General features: G+C 50.1%; 1 protein-coding gene across 1 annotated transcript in view; it reads right to left on the bottom strand.

The window, feature by feature from the left end:
• Positions 1-15652, bottom strand: part of TMTC1 (transmembrane O-mannosyltransferase targeting cadherins 1) — a 1403473-nt gene that overhangs the window by 1219013 nt on the left and 168808 nt on the right. Inside the window, exon 3 of the mRNA XM_078673764.1 lies at positions 10130-10203. Within this exon, the coding sequence (XP_078529890.1) occupies positions 10130-10203 (74 nt within the window). The remainder of the gene's footprint in view (positions 1-10129; positions 10204-15652) is intronic.

Here is a 15652-nt window from a genome sequence, read left to right on the forward strand (position 1 = left end):
ACCGGGACCCATTTAGGCCCGCTAAACAAAGTATCTTAAATCCTGGTTTGTGGAGCCTCGCGAGTGTCCACGTCGAAGATACGTGTGCAGCCAAAGAATTGCATCAGTTCCGAGATGCGATGAGGCTGCAATGGGGGGCATGTGTTGTAGTACAGGATTCTATCGACCGGGATTGCGATGCGAAGTCTGGTGTCGAGGATGTGCTGTGCTTTCGGGGCAATGCATTGGCTCCAAGGAGTTGCAAGGCTGTGGTGCGGAGTCAACTGTCGTCGTTGAGGCTGCGGTTTATTTATTTATTTGTATTTATTGGAGTTATAGAGTGCTAAGTAGAATTCTACCAGTAAATAGCTGAGCCAACACTTAATTAGTGTAGGAATAGCCAGATTTTCAGATTTTTCCAGATTTTTTTATTTTGGAGCATCTCAGATTTTCAGTGGAAGGGCATTCCACAGCTTGGGTATCAGATGGCGAAATATCTGCCGCCCCATCTAGCTCTTTTAATTCTGGTTGTCTTGAGGAGCTGTTGCGGGGAAGATCTGAGATTTCCAATTACACACTTTCTCCAGAAAAGCGGGCAGTTGGTTATTGCTGGATTCCGTTGATGAGGGATGCAGTGGCCTGCTCCGAGGATGCCCCAGACAGAGGCAGTTCAGGGGATGCTGCGATGGGGGTCTTTGAGATGGTTGATCCATGCAGCAGCGGCCATGCGGCGGTTCTGGGACTAGGGTGGCATCACTTGCCAGGGTAGACTTACAGATGGCAGTGTCCAGGTGTAGAGGCCGAGATTGTTGGAGCCTTCTGTTCCTGATGCTCTAGTCAGGTGGACAGCCAAGTAGCCATTAGAGTCACACGGTGGTCGAGGGTCCAACAGAATCAACAAAATGGCAATTTAAAAACTGCACACACAGGCTACAATGGCAGACCAGAAACATGTTTAATGTGCTACTTAAGTGGGTGGCACAAGCAGTGCTGCAGGCCCACCTGTATGGTTATGAAACCTCAATGTATGTTACAATTTGTCACTCTTGTTGTAAGGTTCTTAGTTCGCTTGTGACACTGAACACTTTTTCAGCTGTATTACAATCTAAATATACTATTTGCACTAACAATATTTGGTCCCTATATTGTGTTCTGTGTAATTAGTCTTCTCTTTCAGCATTCATTTACCAATAGTAACTGCCATTGTGCACCGTTAGTATTAAGTATCATGTACATTGTCCACATGAACCATTGTCTCTCTGCTACAAGAAGGCCCACTAGTAGCATTTAATTTACAGGCCCTGGACACAGGTAGTGCCACTTTACTAGGGACTTACAAGTAAATTAAATATGCCAATTGCGTATAAGCCAATTCTACCATGTTTTAAGAAGACAGCACAAGCACTGGTCAGTAGCGGTAAAGTGCACAGAATCCTAAGGCCATCAAAAACAAAGTCAGCAAAGCAGGAGGTCTGAAGGCAAAAAGTTAGGGGAAAACCATGCCAAAGACACCACGGCTAACACTTGGCCAAAGCATAAGGAGCACCTAAAATGTGTAGAAGATAATATCAAAGGGAGGGGGGCGTGGCTTGATCGCGGTGGGGAATGGACGCGTGAGCTCTGCGCTCCTCGCTGGCCTTCCCGGTTATCCTGATCGAAATCCCCTCAGAGGCGCCCGCTGACAGGCGCTTGCCCGCATCCCCGTCCACGCACCATCGGACCCTCGCTGGCCTGGAGGAGCGGTCCTGGAGACAGCGGAGGGGCGCGCTGGCCTTGGGAGCTCCGACGCGGCGCCGGCCATTTTGAGCGGCCTGGGCGCCTAGCGGAATCCCCGACCTCGCGTGTGCGAGTGGCCGACCCGCGGTGCGGGCTGCCCGGCCGCCACCCACCACACGACCCGGCACGGCGGAGGTGCAACCGGAGCCGCGGCAGACCGAAACGGATCATCCCGCGGAGGAGCAGGGGGAGCGGCGGCTGGCGGAGCCCTTCAGTGGGTGGGCCGGCCCGGCGCTGGTGTCGGCGGGGGGCTTCTGGCCACACGACATACCCCCGAGAGCGGACATCTGCCGGTGGGTGGCACCCCCCCTCCCCCTCCTCTCCTAGCTGCCGCACCTAGACCTCTGGCAGTGGGAACCTCGAGGACCCAACGTTTGGTGGACCGCCGAGGCGTTCCAGACCGGGAACACCCTGCTGGGCGCTGTGGGCCTGGGCGCTGATATACTAGGGAGACCTCTGGACTGTACGCCCTGTCCCCCGGGGCTCGTGCTGGCTGGAAGTAAACTGGGGCTGACCCCCTCGCTCTGCGACACGATCCCTCCACTTAGGAGGGGAACTCACATTGCCGTCGACTGGACTCCCGGCTGGGGGGTGCTGGGCCCGGAGCCCCCTGTGCTGCAGTGAGGAGCTAGCGGGGGCCCCTCTGCACCCTTTGCGCCCTCCAGGAGGTGGTGATTGGAGAGACGCTTCGCGCCTGGGCCCGGCTGCCGCCATGGGGCGCCGCCTCAAGCCTGCAACAGTTGTGGAGGGGGGGGCAGCGAGCAGCCAGAGCTCTACTGTGAGCGAAGGCCCGAAATCGGGCCTCCCGCAAGACCAACTGGAGCAGATTCTACAGGCCATTGCAGACACCAGGGAGGCACTTCGCCTGGATATCGGCCAGGTGTCCACAAGCCTGGGACTACTGCGGGCGGACCACGGCAAGTTAGCGGACCGGGTCGAACAGACGGAGTGTCGAATGGACGCGATTGAACCGACGGCCAAGGCGAATGAGGTTGCCATGGGGGAGCTGCAGCACAGGGTGCACCTACTGGAGCAGAGAGCGGAAGACGCGGAAGGGCGCAATCGCCGCAACAACATCCGCGTGGTTGGCCTGCCGGAGAAAAATGAAGGGACGGACATGCTGGGCTACCTGGAGCCCTGGCTGCGCGACGTGGTGGCGCCGGAGGGCCTGACCCCGTTCTACACATTGGAGCGCGCTCACCGGGTACCAGCTCGGCCCCCAGCTGAGGGCAGACCTCCGCGTCCGGTGGTGGCGCGCTTGCTACACTTCAAGGACCGTGACTTTATCCTACAGAGGGCGAGGGCGCTGGGGCCCTATCGGGTGGACAATGCCCAGGTCTCTATATACCCGGATTACTCCCTCGAGGTGCAGAGGCAGCGCTCCACATTTCTGGCAGTCAAGAGAGCACTACGGGAGGAGGGCATCCGCTACTCGCTTCTGTTTCCTGCACGCCTGCGGATCATGTTAGATGGTAAATCTTCTTTCTACAACTCTCCAGACGAAGTGTGGGACTGGCTGGAGCTCTACAAGGCTGGGACGGATGCTCACCCTGCGCCTGACGGACAGCGAAGGAAGACACAGAAATCCAAGCGACCCCGGAGACCCAGAAAGCGACCGCCGAAAGCTGGAACACCCTCTCTCTCGCAAACCGAGTTGGAACGCAAGGAGGCCCTTCGGGCGGTTTCGACTATCTCCCGGGCGGTGACAGCGACGTCTGCAGCGGAAACGGGCTCCCGGGAGGGCTCGGAGGATGCAGTGTCGGAGGAGTCGAGTGCTGGTGATAAGGGGCCACCTCATGTCACGCCTGGGACAGCTGATGGCTTATTGGATGAGTGACCCTTGGAACCTGTCATGCTGGTATCGTATTTACAGCGGAACCCCTGTTTGGGACCGGGATGGGGGAGCTTGGCTGAGAAGGGCGGAATGATGCGGGGTGGTGAAGGGATTCCCTCCCGCTGCTGATGATTTAGTCCTTTGCGGGGCGGGGATGTGGGGCAACGGGGACGCATTGAGGAGGGCTGGCCCGGTGGCATGGTTCGCTCACGACCTGTTGGAGGTAGCGACAAGCGCGCCCCCCCTTTCTCACACCTACTGTGGGACTCTGGTAGTTACCGGAGACTGTTAGACTAAGGTTATTGACATTTAGATGGGACTCTGCTGTTTGGGGCCTGTTCTGGGGATGGGTGGGACATGGGGTTGTTGGGCGGTATTCCGGGATTGGTTCGGGGGTGATGTCAGTGTGTCCGGACTCCTATCTATAGACGGGGCTGCTATTACTGTTGTGAATGGGGACCATACCTGACCTAAAATGTGTAACCTGGAATGTGAGGGGACTGAACTCCATGCTGAAGCGCCACAGGGTACACACCTATCTTGTCCGTAGGGGGGTGCAAATAGCCTTTCTACAAGAGACGCATATTGACCAACGTGAAGGGCGGGCTCTGCAGCGCAGGTGGCGGGGTCAGCTATTCCACACGAGCTACTCGGCCTTTGCGAGAGGGGTCTTGATTTGGGTGCGGGCGGGGATCCCCTTTCAGCCAGTGCAGACGGTGCTTGACCCTGAGGGGAGGTTCGTAGCTGTACAGGGTCGTTTGGACGGGAGGGATGTGACACTCTGCAGCATCTATGCCCCCAATGTAGACCAAACTGCCTTCTTTGCGCGCCTCTCGGGGAAACTGGCGTCAGTGCTAACCCATGCGGTCTTACTGGGGGGGGGACTTTAATTCAGTACTGGATGTGGGGTTAGATAGGTCTCACCCTCCACTGGCGCAGGCAGCGGCGCACAGGCTAGCGCAGAGTAGGCGAACATGGCAGAGTAGCTGGGGCCTGGTTGATGCGTGGCGCACCCAACACCCGACTGAGAAGGATTTCTCGTTCTATTCCCCTCCGCACGAGCTTCATGTTCGCCTTGACAGCATTCTATGCACGCCAGATGTTCAATGCTTGGTTCGCCACAGTGAATACCTGGCCAAAACAATTTCTGACCATAACCCTTGCCTGGTGACGCTCCACTGGACGCGACAACGCCAAGCTATACCGACGTGGCGATTGAACCCGCTGGCGCTGGAGGACACTGTGTTTAGGGCAGAGGTAGGCAATGGGGTGGAGGGCTATTTTGGAGCTAACGCGGGCACGGCTTCCAGTAGGACGCTGGAGTGGGACGCCTTTAAAGCGGTAGTTCGGGGAATCTGCATCTCAGCCACGGCGGGAGTCCGCAAGACTCTCTTGCAGGACCTCACGCGCAGCGAGGATCGCCTGCGCGAGGAGGAGAGGCGTTACCACACGACCCCGGACGCTCGCGAGACGGTTTCAGCGGCGCGGGAGGACGTGGCGGCGACAACGGAGAAGTTGCGCTGCTTTGATTATAAAGAGTTCCTTGTTCGGGCCCATGCTGAGCGCGACAAAGTGGGCTCACTTCTAGCCTGGCTGGCCGCCCCGGGAGCCCGCGGCACCCGATTGTGGCTCTGTCTACGCCGGAAGGGAATGAGGTTTACACGCAGTCGGAAATCAATGGCCAATTTCTCACGTATTACGCACACCTTTATAGGAGTGCGATGCCGAGTATGCCTGAGGAATTGAGTGAGTTTCTCCGGGTGGCGCGGCTTCCCAGGCTTGACCCTGAGCACGTAGCCTCACTGGGCGGAGACATCTCTGAGGGTGAAATTCGGGTGGCCATTAAACAGATGGCTCGCCGGAAGACTCCCGGTACGGATGGGCTACCGATCGAGTTTTATGCGGCATACGCTGACGTGTTGGTACCGCGCTTGCTTGTGGTATACCAAGAGGCGTGGGAAACAGGGACCCTCCCTGCAACAACCCGCGAAGCCCTGGTGATCCCCTTACTGAAGCGAGACGGCGAGGCTACATCACGCTCGGCTTATCGACCCCTGTCCATGCTCACGACAGACTATAAGATTTTGAGCAGGATTCTGGCGACGCGACTGCTGCCCCACATGTGTGCTCTAGTGCATCGGGACCAGGCGGGGTTTATCCCCCAGCGTACTACCGCCACCTGTGTGCGTCGTTTGCTCCGGGTCGTGGGGGGCTATGTTGATGGTCCGCCGGGAGCCGCTGTTCTGTCGACCGATATTGAGAAAGCGTTTGACAGCGTCGAATGGCCATACTTGCTCCGCGTGCTGGAGACCTTCGGCCTGGGCGAGCGATATGTGAAGTGGACCTCCTTGCTCTATGCTGCGGCCACGGCCCGAGTCAAGACCGGAGCCACTATTTCGGCCCCATACAGGGTAGAGCGAGGGACCAGACAGGGGTGCTCCTTGTCCCCCCTCTTATTTGCGTTAGCTATAGAACCTCTGGCAGCTCACGCCCGCCTGGGCCATGCATATGAGGGCCTACGTCTGAGAGGCGACACCCACTACATATCCTTGTACGCCGACGACTGCCTACTGTTTTTGGCTAATGCGGACGCTGCCCTGCGTGGGGCTAGGCACCTGCTGTTTCATTTTGGCCACTACTCAGGACTACGGGTCAATTGGAAGAAGTCCTGCCTCTTCCCGCTGGTGCCGGGAGCGGACGACTCCCAACCGGAGGACGAGCTGCGATGGGAATTTCATTGCCTCCCTTATCTCGGTACGCACATATACCGCTCCCAACTGGACCTCCTGGAGGGTAACATTGAGCGAGCGATTCGGAGCCTGCGTGGCTGTATAGGGTTCTGGCGGACGCTCCCGCTGTCGGTCGCGGGCGAGTGGCGTTACTTAAGATGGTGGCGCTGCCCCGCCTATTATACTTATTTCGCACGCTACCGGTCTGGATCCCGGCATCTGTGTTCACCAGATTGCGTTCCTTGCTCACCGAGTTCATTTGGGGTGCGGGCAGGAGGCGAGTGTCGCTGGCCACTTTGATGCGTCCCAGGTCGGACGGGGGACTAGCTGCCCCTGATTTCGAATGGTATTATTTGGCGGCCCAGCTACAGTGGCTTACCCAGGCAGTGGCTCTTGAATTCAGAGGCCCGGACGGAACTGCAGGCGGATTCCTTCCGAGACACGTCATGTCCTTCATTATTCTGGCCCAGAAACTGGACCTTTCCCTACTATCAAGCGAGGAACGGACGATCCGCAATTGCTGGCTGCGATGTCATAGGCGAGCTGGAGTCGCTCGCCCATATGCCCCAGAGATTCCACTGGGGATGTGCACTGCCTTCCCGCATGGAGGGGATTGGTCGGCACTGGCGACCTGGGAGGACCTAGGCCTGCAAATGATCGGTGACTTGTATAAGGAGGGGTCGCTGCTATCATTTCAGGCGCTGCGCGACGTTTACGACCTCCCGAGGGGGGATTACCTGTTGCATGCCTCGCTGGTTGCTGGTATCCAGAACCACTGGAAGAGGGGCCTCTCTGAGCCACCGACGTCTGAGAGCTGTCAATATGTGGTTATGGCGGCTGGTACTTACAAGGCCGTCACCTGTCTCTATCGCAGGCTGTCGACGGCAACGCTGCAGCCCCTGGACGGGTTGAAAGCCAAATGGGAGAAGGATGTTGGGCGACCGATCCCCGATACGACTTGGCCGCAGCTGTTGCGGCGGGCGTGGAAAGGCACAAGAAATGCTAGGTTCCAGATGGTCCAATTTTTCACTCTTCACCGTGCTTATCTGACACCGATCAAGATTTCGCAATACTTTGAGGGCGCGTCTTCACTCTGCCCTAGATGTGGAATGGAGGATGCGGATTTTGCTCATATGTTCTGGGCATGTGTGAAGCTAACCGATTATTGGGAGGCGGTGATGGCCTGCCTGAATGCTGTCACGGATCAGCAAATTGAGGCGGATATGGGCGTTTGCTTACTATTGTGGTTCCCTCACACCCCCCGCACTCGCGTCACCAGCAAATTCTTTGACTTGGGCCTGATATTGGCCAAGCGGGAGATCTCCATGCATTGGAAGTCCAGCCGGGGCCCTAGCTACTTGCGCTGGAGATCTACCCTGGAGCGGTGGGCGAAGGCAGAGAGCGCATTGCGGCTGCAACAGGCCAGGCGACTAGATAATGACAAGGCGCTAGAGACAGCTAGGGTGTGGGAGGCCCTTGTGGCCGAGCTGCAGCTCCCTGAGGGTGGTCAGGACGAAGATAGTGAGATGCCGACGCCCTAGAGTGCTTCGGAGATGAGGTCCCCCGTTCCGGATGCAATACGCCACTGACATGAGTAACGACGGAGGTTATGAGAGCTCAGGTCCCCCGATGGGAGGCATCACCTATCACCTCCTTTCGCCTACCCGGAGGGAGGGAAGGATTGTTGGGTATCGGCAGTAGAGAAGGAGGACAACGGCACACTGACGAGGGGGGTGGGATACAGGGAGGGAATGGTTGCGGGTTTGTTCTACTAAAAGGCATATTTTCAGAAAATAATTATTATCCTGAATGCTCAAGTATAACAGCAAATATTGAACGATATCTTGAACTGTCACATTCTGAAATGCCAATAAAAATTGTTTTTGCAAAAAAAAAAGATAATATCAAAGGGAAAGAGCAACCTCCTCCAACAGATATTGGTATGCTTAATTGTCAGGTTTGCCTTAAATAGCCTATTTTTCAAAAAATGCTGATCACCTGCTGATACTTTATTATAGACCAAGCTTGCTGGACATTATTTAGTTAAAAAATGAAGTACTACTCTGGCAACAAGAGAGAGTACCTTCAAAGGTTACCGGTGGTTCTCAGCCCTTTTGTGATCTCCAGGCGATCTGTCTGCTGTGCATGCGTTTATGGTTGATTAGAATCTGGCCCACTTTGCATCTTATTTTAAATATACCTTGTTCCATATGGGTTACTGTCCCAACTTGCTGAATCACACTTTGGTCTTTCAACTACTAAACAAGTATTGTAAAAACCCATCAATCTGACATTGGCTGCCTGCATTTTGACCTTGTAAGTGCTCTGTTTGTTTCGACATAGTTTTTAGAAAACATTGTTGCCGGAGCTGCTGGGCGGGCCAACAACAATTTTTTTTTAAAGGAGAAAAAAAAGATCTTTTTTGTTCTTAAAAAGCAATGCATAGTTGCTCCTGGCACTGAAAGGAGCTCCTTCGTGTACAACCGGTCCTCCTTGTTAAGGGCAGAAGTCCGTCACTCACAGTGAAGTTAACCAATAGCTGAAGTTGGCAGACATGAACCCTGTAGTGTCGTCATGCCTGACACTGTATGATATAATGGGCGGAATACAATGTGAATGACATAACAACAGGTCAATGGATGACGAGGGCAAGGTCAAAAGCCTATATGAGTATAAACTATATATAATTTTACTAAAATTTAAATGTTTTGGCTAACACCATACTTAAAGCTGTCTTTGGAACAAAATATTCCTATGGATTTTCAACTCATCTCCAATTTGCCCTTAGAATTGCAGCTCCTGCAATAGGCAGCCTCGCTACAGCTACATGCACATCTAGAGAAATAATCTATACTGGGCGATTTGCGTTTGGGTTTTAAATTAAAAGAGTGACTAACGTGCCCTGCTATAGGTTCAGGACATTAATGCATATATTTTGGACAGTGGGGAGCCACTATGTGTATGTCGACCTACAAAATGGTGGGCCACCCCTTACTTCTACCTGGGATTCAGGCGGTGGTGAAGGTTTCAGCTGCGGGCGCTGGTTTAGCCGGTTCTTCAGCAACAGGAAGTCAAGCATTACACTGGGAGTTCCTCAGCTCCGCCTTCCTTGGTCAGCTGGGTGTTCCACGACCATCTACTTGCCAGCCTTAAACCAGCTGATTTTTAACCAGGGAGCATTATTTCACAATTCCTACTGTCTTAACTTCATAATGTGTTTGGCCTATTCATGGCTTTAGTCTGAAGCAAGTCATTTGCATGATTATTTACAAAAGTGCATTCTCAAGAGGGGCATTTAATTTGGCTATTTCACGAATAAAAGAAGAACTTCCAGCGCTGCACTTAAAGTTCATGAACTTTTATGGGGTAGATGTTACCTGGTCATACAATTATTGGCCCGAATTCAAAACGGAGGATTGATAAGATCTCTGATGAAATTCAAATCAACTTACTCACAACTTTTCCCAAGGTAAAAAGATGTCCTATTACGGACATCTGAGATGCATATAATTTTAGTACAGGAACGAGCAAAAGCAGGTATCTAACTACTGCCAGATGTAAGCTGAATGTAGAATTTTGGTGATGAGGAGTCAAAGATGTCGCATGGGCTCTATTATCCATTTTATTCCTCTTTATACAAGTAAGGGAACATGTCATGAATAAAAAATGTATAGAAACGGTAAGAAACTAAAATGAAAAGGAGCTGGTTGCAATTAAACATACCAATCATCTAACGCTGTAGATTCAACATTGTTTGAAACAGTCACTAAACTAACAAAAACATCTCTGCCAAAAAAATATGGATACATACCGGTTATAGGACAGAAAGGACAACAGGAATAGGAGACAAGCCAAAACATCTGCTCTGCCTACAATCCCTGTAACCTGCAGAACAGAAAAAAAACAAAGGTAAGTCATATCTCCTGGTGTAAATGATAAATAATCCAGGCCTTCCCACCCACTAGTTTCACACACAAAATACGTCTCAGGAAGCCCTTAGAATGTCCCATTACGAATATCTTAAGGTTTGTGGTCAGTAATGGTATGGATCTCTAGTTTGCATACATTAAATGATGCCGTCAAGGTTTGTGTATTACAAAAGCAGTGTCATATATAGTGCTCTTCCTGTAGTGTCGGCATTCAAACTCATGACCACCACATCACTCACGAGCCATCTCGCCATTGAAATAATACACAAAATATACCGCCAGCAAAAGTCGACAACATTTCCCTGCACCCAGTTCTAAATGGTACAAAGTGATTCATGTAATGTTACATTTCCTGCAATGGTTTTAGCAGATACAATGATTTAATGATCTCGGCAGTGTTCCCTCTCCTTTCCATAATAAAACTGTTTTTCTATGCATGGGCTTGCTTGCTCTGCTACCATGTGCACGCTTTCAAAAACCTTTATTTGGCTGTATCTCGATAAGTACACCCACAAAAGAAGGGTCTTCCCAGTCCTTCCCCTCTCCATCTTGCACAGCTTGAGACCTTGTGTACATGACGTTGGTGTTAGTCCTGAATATCGAGTAGGGAATATTGTTACATCTTAATATTATAGGCTGAGGACAAAAACATCAAATGGTATGTATGTATAGATTTTATATACTATCTCCACATATTTGTACCTCAGTGATATATATATACACACACACACACACACACACACACATATATATATATATATATATATATATATATATTCCTTACAAAGACGTTCAATAAAACGAAAAATGACGGCACTCGAAAGTCTTTCGTCCCAATGAAGATTTATTTGGCAGACCCCCTGCCCCCTTGACAAACGCGTTTCCCCACTCGGTCTTCGTCAGTGTCAACCTGATTGAAGTGTGAAACACCATTTTATCCACGCCTTCCCTTTCTCATAGAAAAAGGACTAAAAGGTTGTTACGCCTAACGCAGCGGCCATCTTACAATGATTGACAATACACTGCACGCTATTAGTAAACATTTTTCACAAGGCGGAATAAACGGTGTATTAGTAGTGCTCGTGTAATTAAAAACATTTGAAAGGCTAAAATAGTAATTCAACCAATCGCATGTATACAATTTGACATAGGGACAAATAAGAGGGTAGAGAATTGTGTGATTATCTTGTCTATCCTCTAAGGTGTTTCAATCATGTATATGTATACACCCCTTATATATATTTTCCATATACATTCATAAATATGTCACACATCATTTATAATCATGTTATACATCATCATCGTTAATTATGTCCCTTAGTATATACATGTGTTTGTGCGAATGGGTTCTCTTGCCCTATATGGGCATTAGCATATTTTTACACTGTTCCCTGCTTCTCTGTTTCGCCCTGTATGGACAGATCTTTCCCTATTTGTCAATTTAATTACAGTTTTTGTGTCTTATGCAGGAGGAGGAAAACCCCAACACAAGAACGACCGTGTTTTTTGCCGTATTTTCATCATTTCACCCATATTCTCCAAGTTTCTCTGTTCTGCCCTGTTAGGGGTGTCTCGTGGCGCCGATCATTACTTACTGACCAAGCATTTACTTTTTCCCACCTGCTATAGGTAGATTTAATCCAAATGTACCCATAGCTCCTCATCGTTATTCAAGCCTCTGGGTTGCATACTCTGGAGGTCTATAATATATCTGGACTCTAATGCTCTCAAAGATCGTACTTTGTCGCCTCCACGTTCCTTTCTATCTAGTTGATCAATAAGAAAGAATGACAATAGATCCCTATTGCTATTGTGGTGCGTTTCAAAGTGGCGTGCCACGGGGTAATTCCTATCCCTGTTAGTAATGGCACGCATGTGCTCCAGGATACGCTTCTTTGCCGGGTTGATCGTACTCCCAATGTATCTCTTGGAGCACGGGCATTCCAGACAATAGATCACATATTCTGAATTACAGTTAAGTCATTTTGTGATCGTTCTTACGGGGCATGGATCATTCGGTCTGCCATCATACTTGGTCCGTTTTTTACTATACTTGCATGCCTTACAGTGCATGCAAGTATAGAAGCCACTTACTGATCTTTTGTTTGAAGTTATAGGGGAATCTACAAAGTGACTGTTGGTCAAGTGGTCACTTAGGGACCTACATCTTCTATAGGTTATAGAGGGTCTCGGGGGTAGTATCTTTCTCATCACTGGATCTGTTTTTAGGATGTGCAAGTTTCTGTTGAATATTGATACCAACTCACTAGATCGCATGTTGTAAGTGGTTATCATTCTGGTAATTCCCTCATTCTTTGTCTCCTTAGCTTTGATTGTTATTAGATCTTTTCTTTCAAGGAGGTCAGCTCTGTTGACTGCACTTGTTAATGATGCTTTCGAGTATCCTCTGTCTTGGAATCTACCCACGGCTTCATCTCTAGCCTGTAAGAAATCCTTTGGATCAGAACAATTTCTTTTCAGGCAGAGTAGTTCCCCAAAGGGGATGTTTCTTATCATGCTCCTCGGATGGTGGCTTCCCGCATGTAATACGGAGTTGCCAGCTGTGGGTTTCCGATATAGTTTTGTTTGTAAAGAGCTTCCTCTTGAGAAGACTTCTAGATCAAGATAGTACACTGATGTTGCACTGATAGTGCTGGTAAATTTTAGATTAAGATGATTGTCGTTCAGCGTCGCGATGTACTCCTCAGCCGAGGGTCTGTCGCCCCGCCAGACGACAAACAAATCGTCTATGTATCTTGTCCAGATCATGATATTGTCCAGCCATTTTTCGTTGTTCCCCCCCCCAGGCCACGTGCTTCTCCCACCAGCCCACGAACAAGTTTGCGTAGCTTGGGGCGAAGCACGTGCCCATGGCGGTCCCCCTGGTCTGTCTATACATGTTTCCTGCAAATAAGAAGATGTTATTGTTAAGGCAAAACTCCGCCATCTGCAAGAGCATAGGGTTGTGTCGGTGGTATTTCATGTCCTTCATACCCAGGAACCATTTCATTGCGGTGACACCATCCTGATGGTTAATACATGTATATAGGTTGGCGACATCAAGAATAATCATGAGCATATCTGATTCCCACTCAATGCCGTCAATCAACCTAATAAAGTCTTGGGTGTCCCTTACATAGGAAGGCAGGTCTTTTACAATGGGGGCCAGGTAAGTGTCTATAAATCTGGAAGTGTTCTCCAGAAGACTTCCTATCGAGGAGACAATAGGTCTCCCCGGTGGATTTTTAATGTCTTTGTGTACCTTTGGCAGGTGGTAGAATGTGGGAATTATCGGATGTTCACAATGTAAGTACTCATATTCACTTTTATTTAACATGCCTTCATCCCTCCACCCCTCCAATAAACCGTGGTAGTCGATTGTACACTTCACGAAGTCTCTTCTGTTAATGATAGTGTAACAGTTCCTGTCCTGAAGTTGTCGCAGGGCTTCTTGTTTATACTTAGTCTTACTGAAGATCACAAAATTCCCCCCTTTGTCCGAGGGTTTAATCTCGATTGACGTGTCTTCCTTTAAAGATTTCAATGCTTCCCATTCCAGCCGTGAGATATTGGAGGTCTTTTTGTTTAATTCCAGATTGTTGTTGGTCATCTTTTTCAGATCCTGGAGGATGGCATCATTAAAGTCGTCTTCAGATCCTGGAGGATGGCATCATTTAAGACGTCTATTGCGTCGTGTGTGACATGTGGTAAGAATCTTGATTTCCGCTTTAGATTACTTGGATCTCTGATTTGTTCAATCTCCTCTCTTTGTAAAACCTCCATTGAATCAGGAAGATCTCCTGCTTCCGCTAATTCATGTGTTGTCATGAGGAGTGGTAAATCACTGTCCTTGAGAGTGTTGCTGGTAGCCCCTGTTTCTTCAAGGGGCATTTCCATTTCAGATGGGCTCTTCGAGGCAAATACTTTCTGTAATTTTAACTTCCTCACGAATTTGAAAATGTCTATTCTTGTTTGTACTCGATCGAATTTCGCAGTCGGGCAAAAGGTTAATCCTCTTTGTAAGACACTTTCTTCGTGGGTAGTTAATTCTCTCTCTGAGAGATTTATTGTGGTTTGTTCGTTATTTACCATCTTCCTCTCCCACCTTTGCTGCGGGTTACCATCGGTTGGGCCGCCTGTGTGTTTCCCCCTGCCCCCCCTGCCCCTCCTGCCCCGCCTTGTTTTCCTCTTTTTTGTTGGGGTTTCTGCGGCGTGTGGGTCGTGGTACGTTGTCGTGTTTCTTTTAGGACTTGATATTCGTCTAAAAAAGGAACCGCAGTCGGGGCAACTGGTCCTTTCTTTTTGCCTCTCTCACTTCTTGAAGATTCATCTTCCGACACAGAAGCTTCTGATTCTGAAGTCACGGTTTCCATTGTACCCAGAGTCCCCTGGGCGAGCCTCTTCCTTGTTGCGTCGAATTTCTTCGCAAAGGTTAGTATTCTGCCTGTCAGATAGTCCTGTTCATCCCTCTGAAATGTAGTTTGTTTGCGTTGTTTTATATCATTCTCATAGTTCTTCAATCTTTTCAACATAGCATCGCGTAGATCCTCAGCCATTTTTGTATCCTTTTCCTGGCTGATTAGGTCCTCCAGTCTCTGTATCTCGGCGAGGGCCTTATCCCTGTCGCTCCAGGCATATTTGATTAGCATTAATAGCATGCCTTTACTCATGTCTGCCATATATGCCGCCCAGTCTTTCAGGAGTTGCGGGTCGGGATTTTCTTAGGAGGGTATCGTAAAAACTTCTAAAACCCTTGGGACCCTGCTACACTCCACATAGCGTTGGAGCGAGGTGGCCTCCCACCATTTGCAAACCTCTCGTCCCATAGTCCGTTCCAGTTGCTGAAAGAGTACTTGCAAGTTGTTTGTGGGTGCCTGTGATGGTGCACCTTCAGTTCTTGACACAACCGTATTTCTACTTTTAAAGATGTCAGCAGCCTCTTTTTCTCTTTCTGCTGTGAGTGACATCTTAGTGAGGCAGGGAATTATACACTCTCTTCGCGCTATCTTTACAAGTCTTTCAGAGGCACAACAAGCGTTTATGGGGATCTGCCAAGGACGACTTTTAAAACGGGACAGAAGTTGGGAAAAAATAGTCAATACGCCGGGTACTCGTGCATGCAACACTTACCCTTGCCTGGGTCGCGTGTCAGCCTGTCGGCGTTCCGCGTCCACCTGCTCCGGCAATGCGTGCGCAGGTTTCCTCCGTGCGTAGGGATTTCCTCGGCTTCCGAAATTCAGATGCTTAATCCTCAGTCAATCTCGGGGCAAACGGCCAAATTAGCTTCCGTTACCGCTCCTTCACCGCCGTCGCTCCACTGCTTCCTGGGTGCTCAGTCTTGCGGTGGTGAGCCGCAGTTAATAATCCTTACAAAGTCGTTCAATAAAACGAAAAATGACGGCACT

Source organism: Lissotriton helveticus, chromosome 1_1 (assembly GCF_964261635.1).
Source record: "Lissotriton helveticus chromosome 1_1, aLisHel1.1, whole genome shotgun sequence".
Lineage (NCBI taxonomy): Eukaryota > Metazoa > Chordata > Amphibia > Caudata > Salamandridae > Lissotriton > Lissotriton helveticus.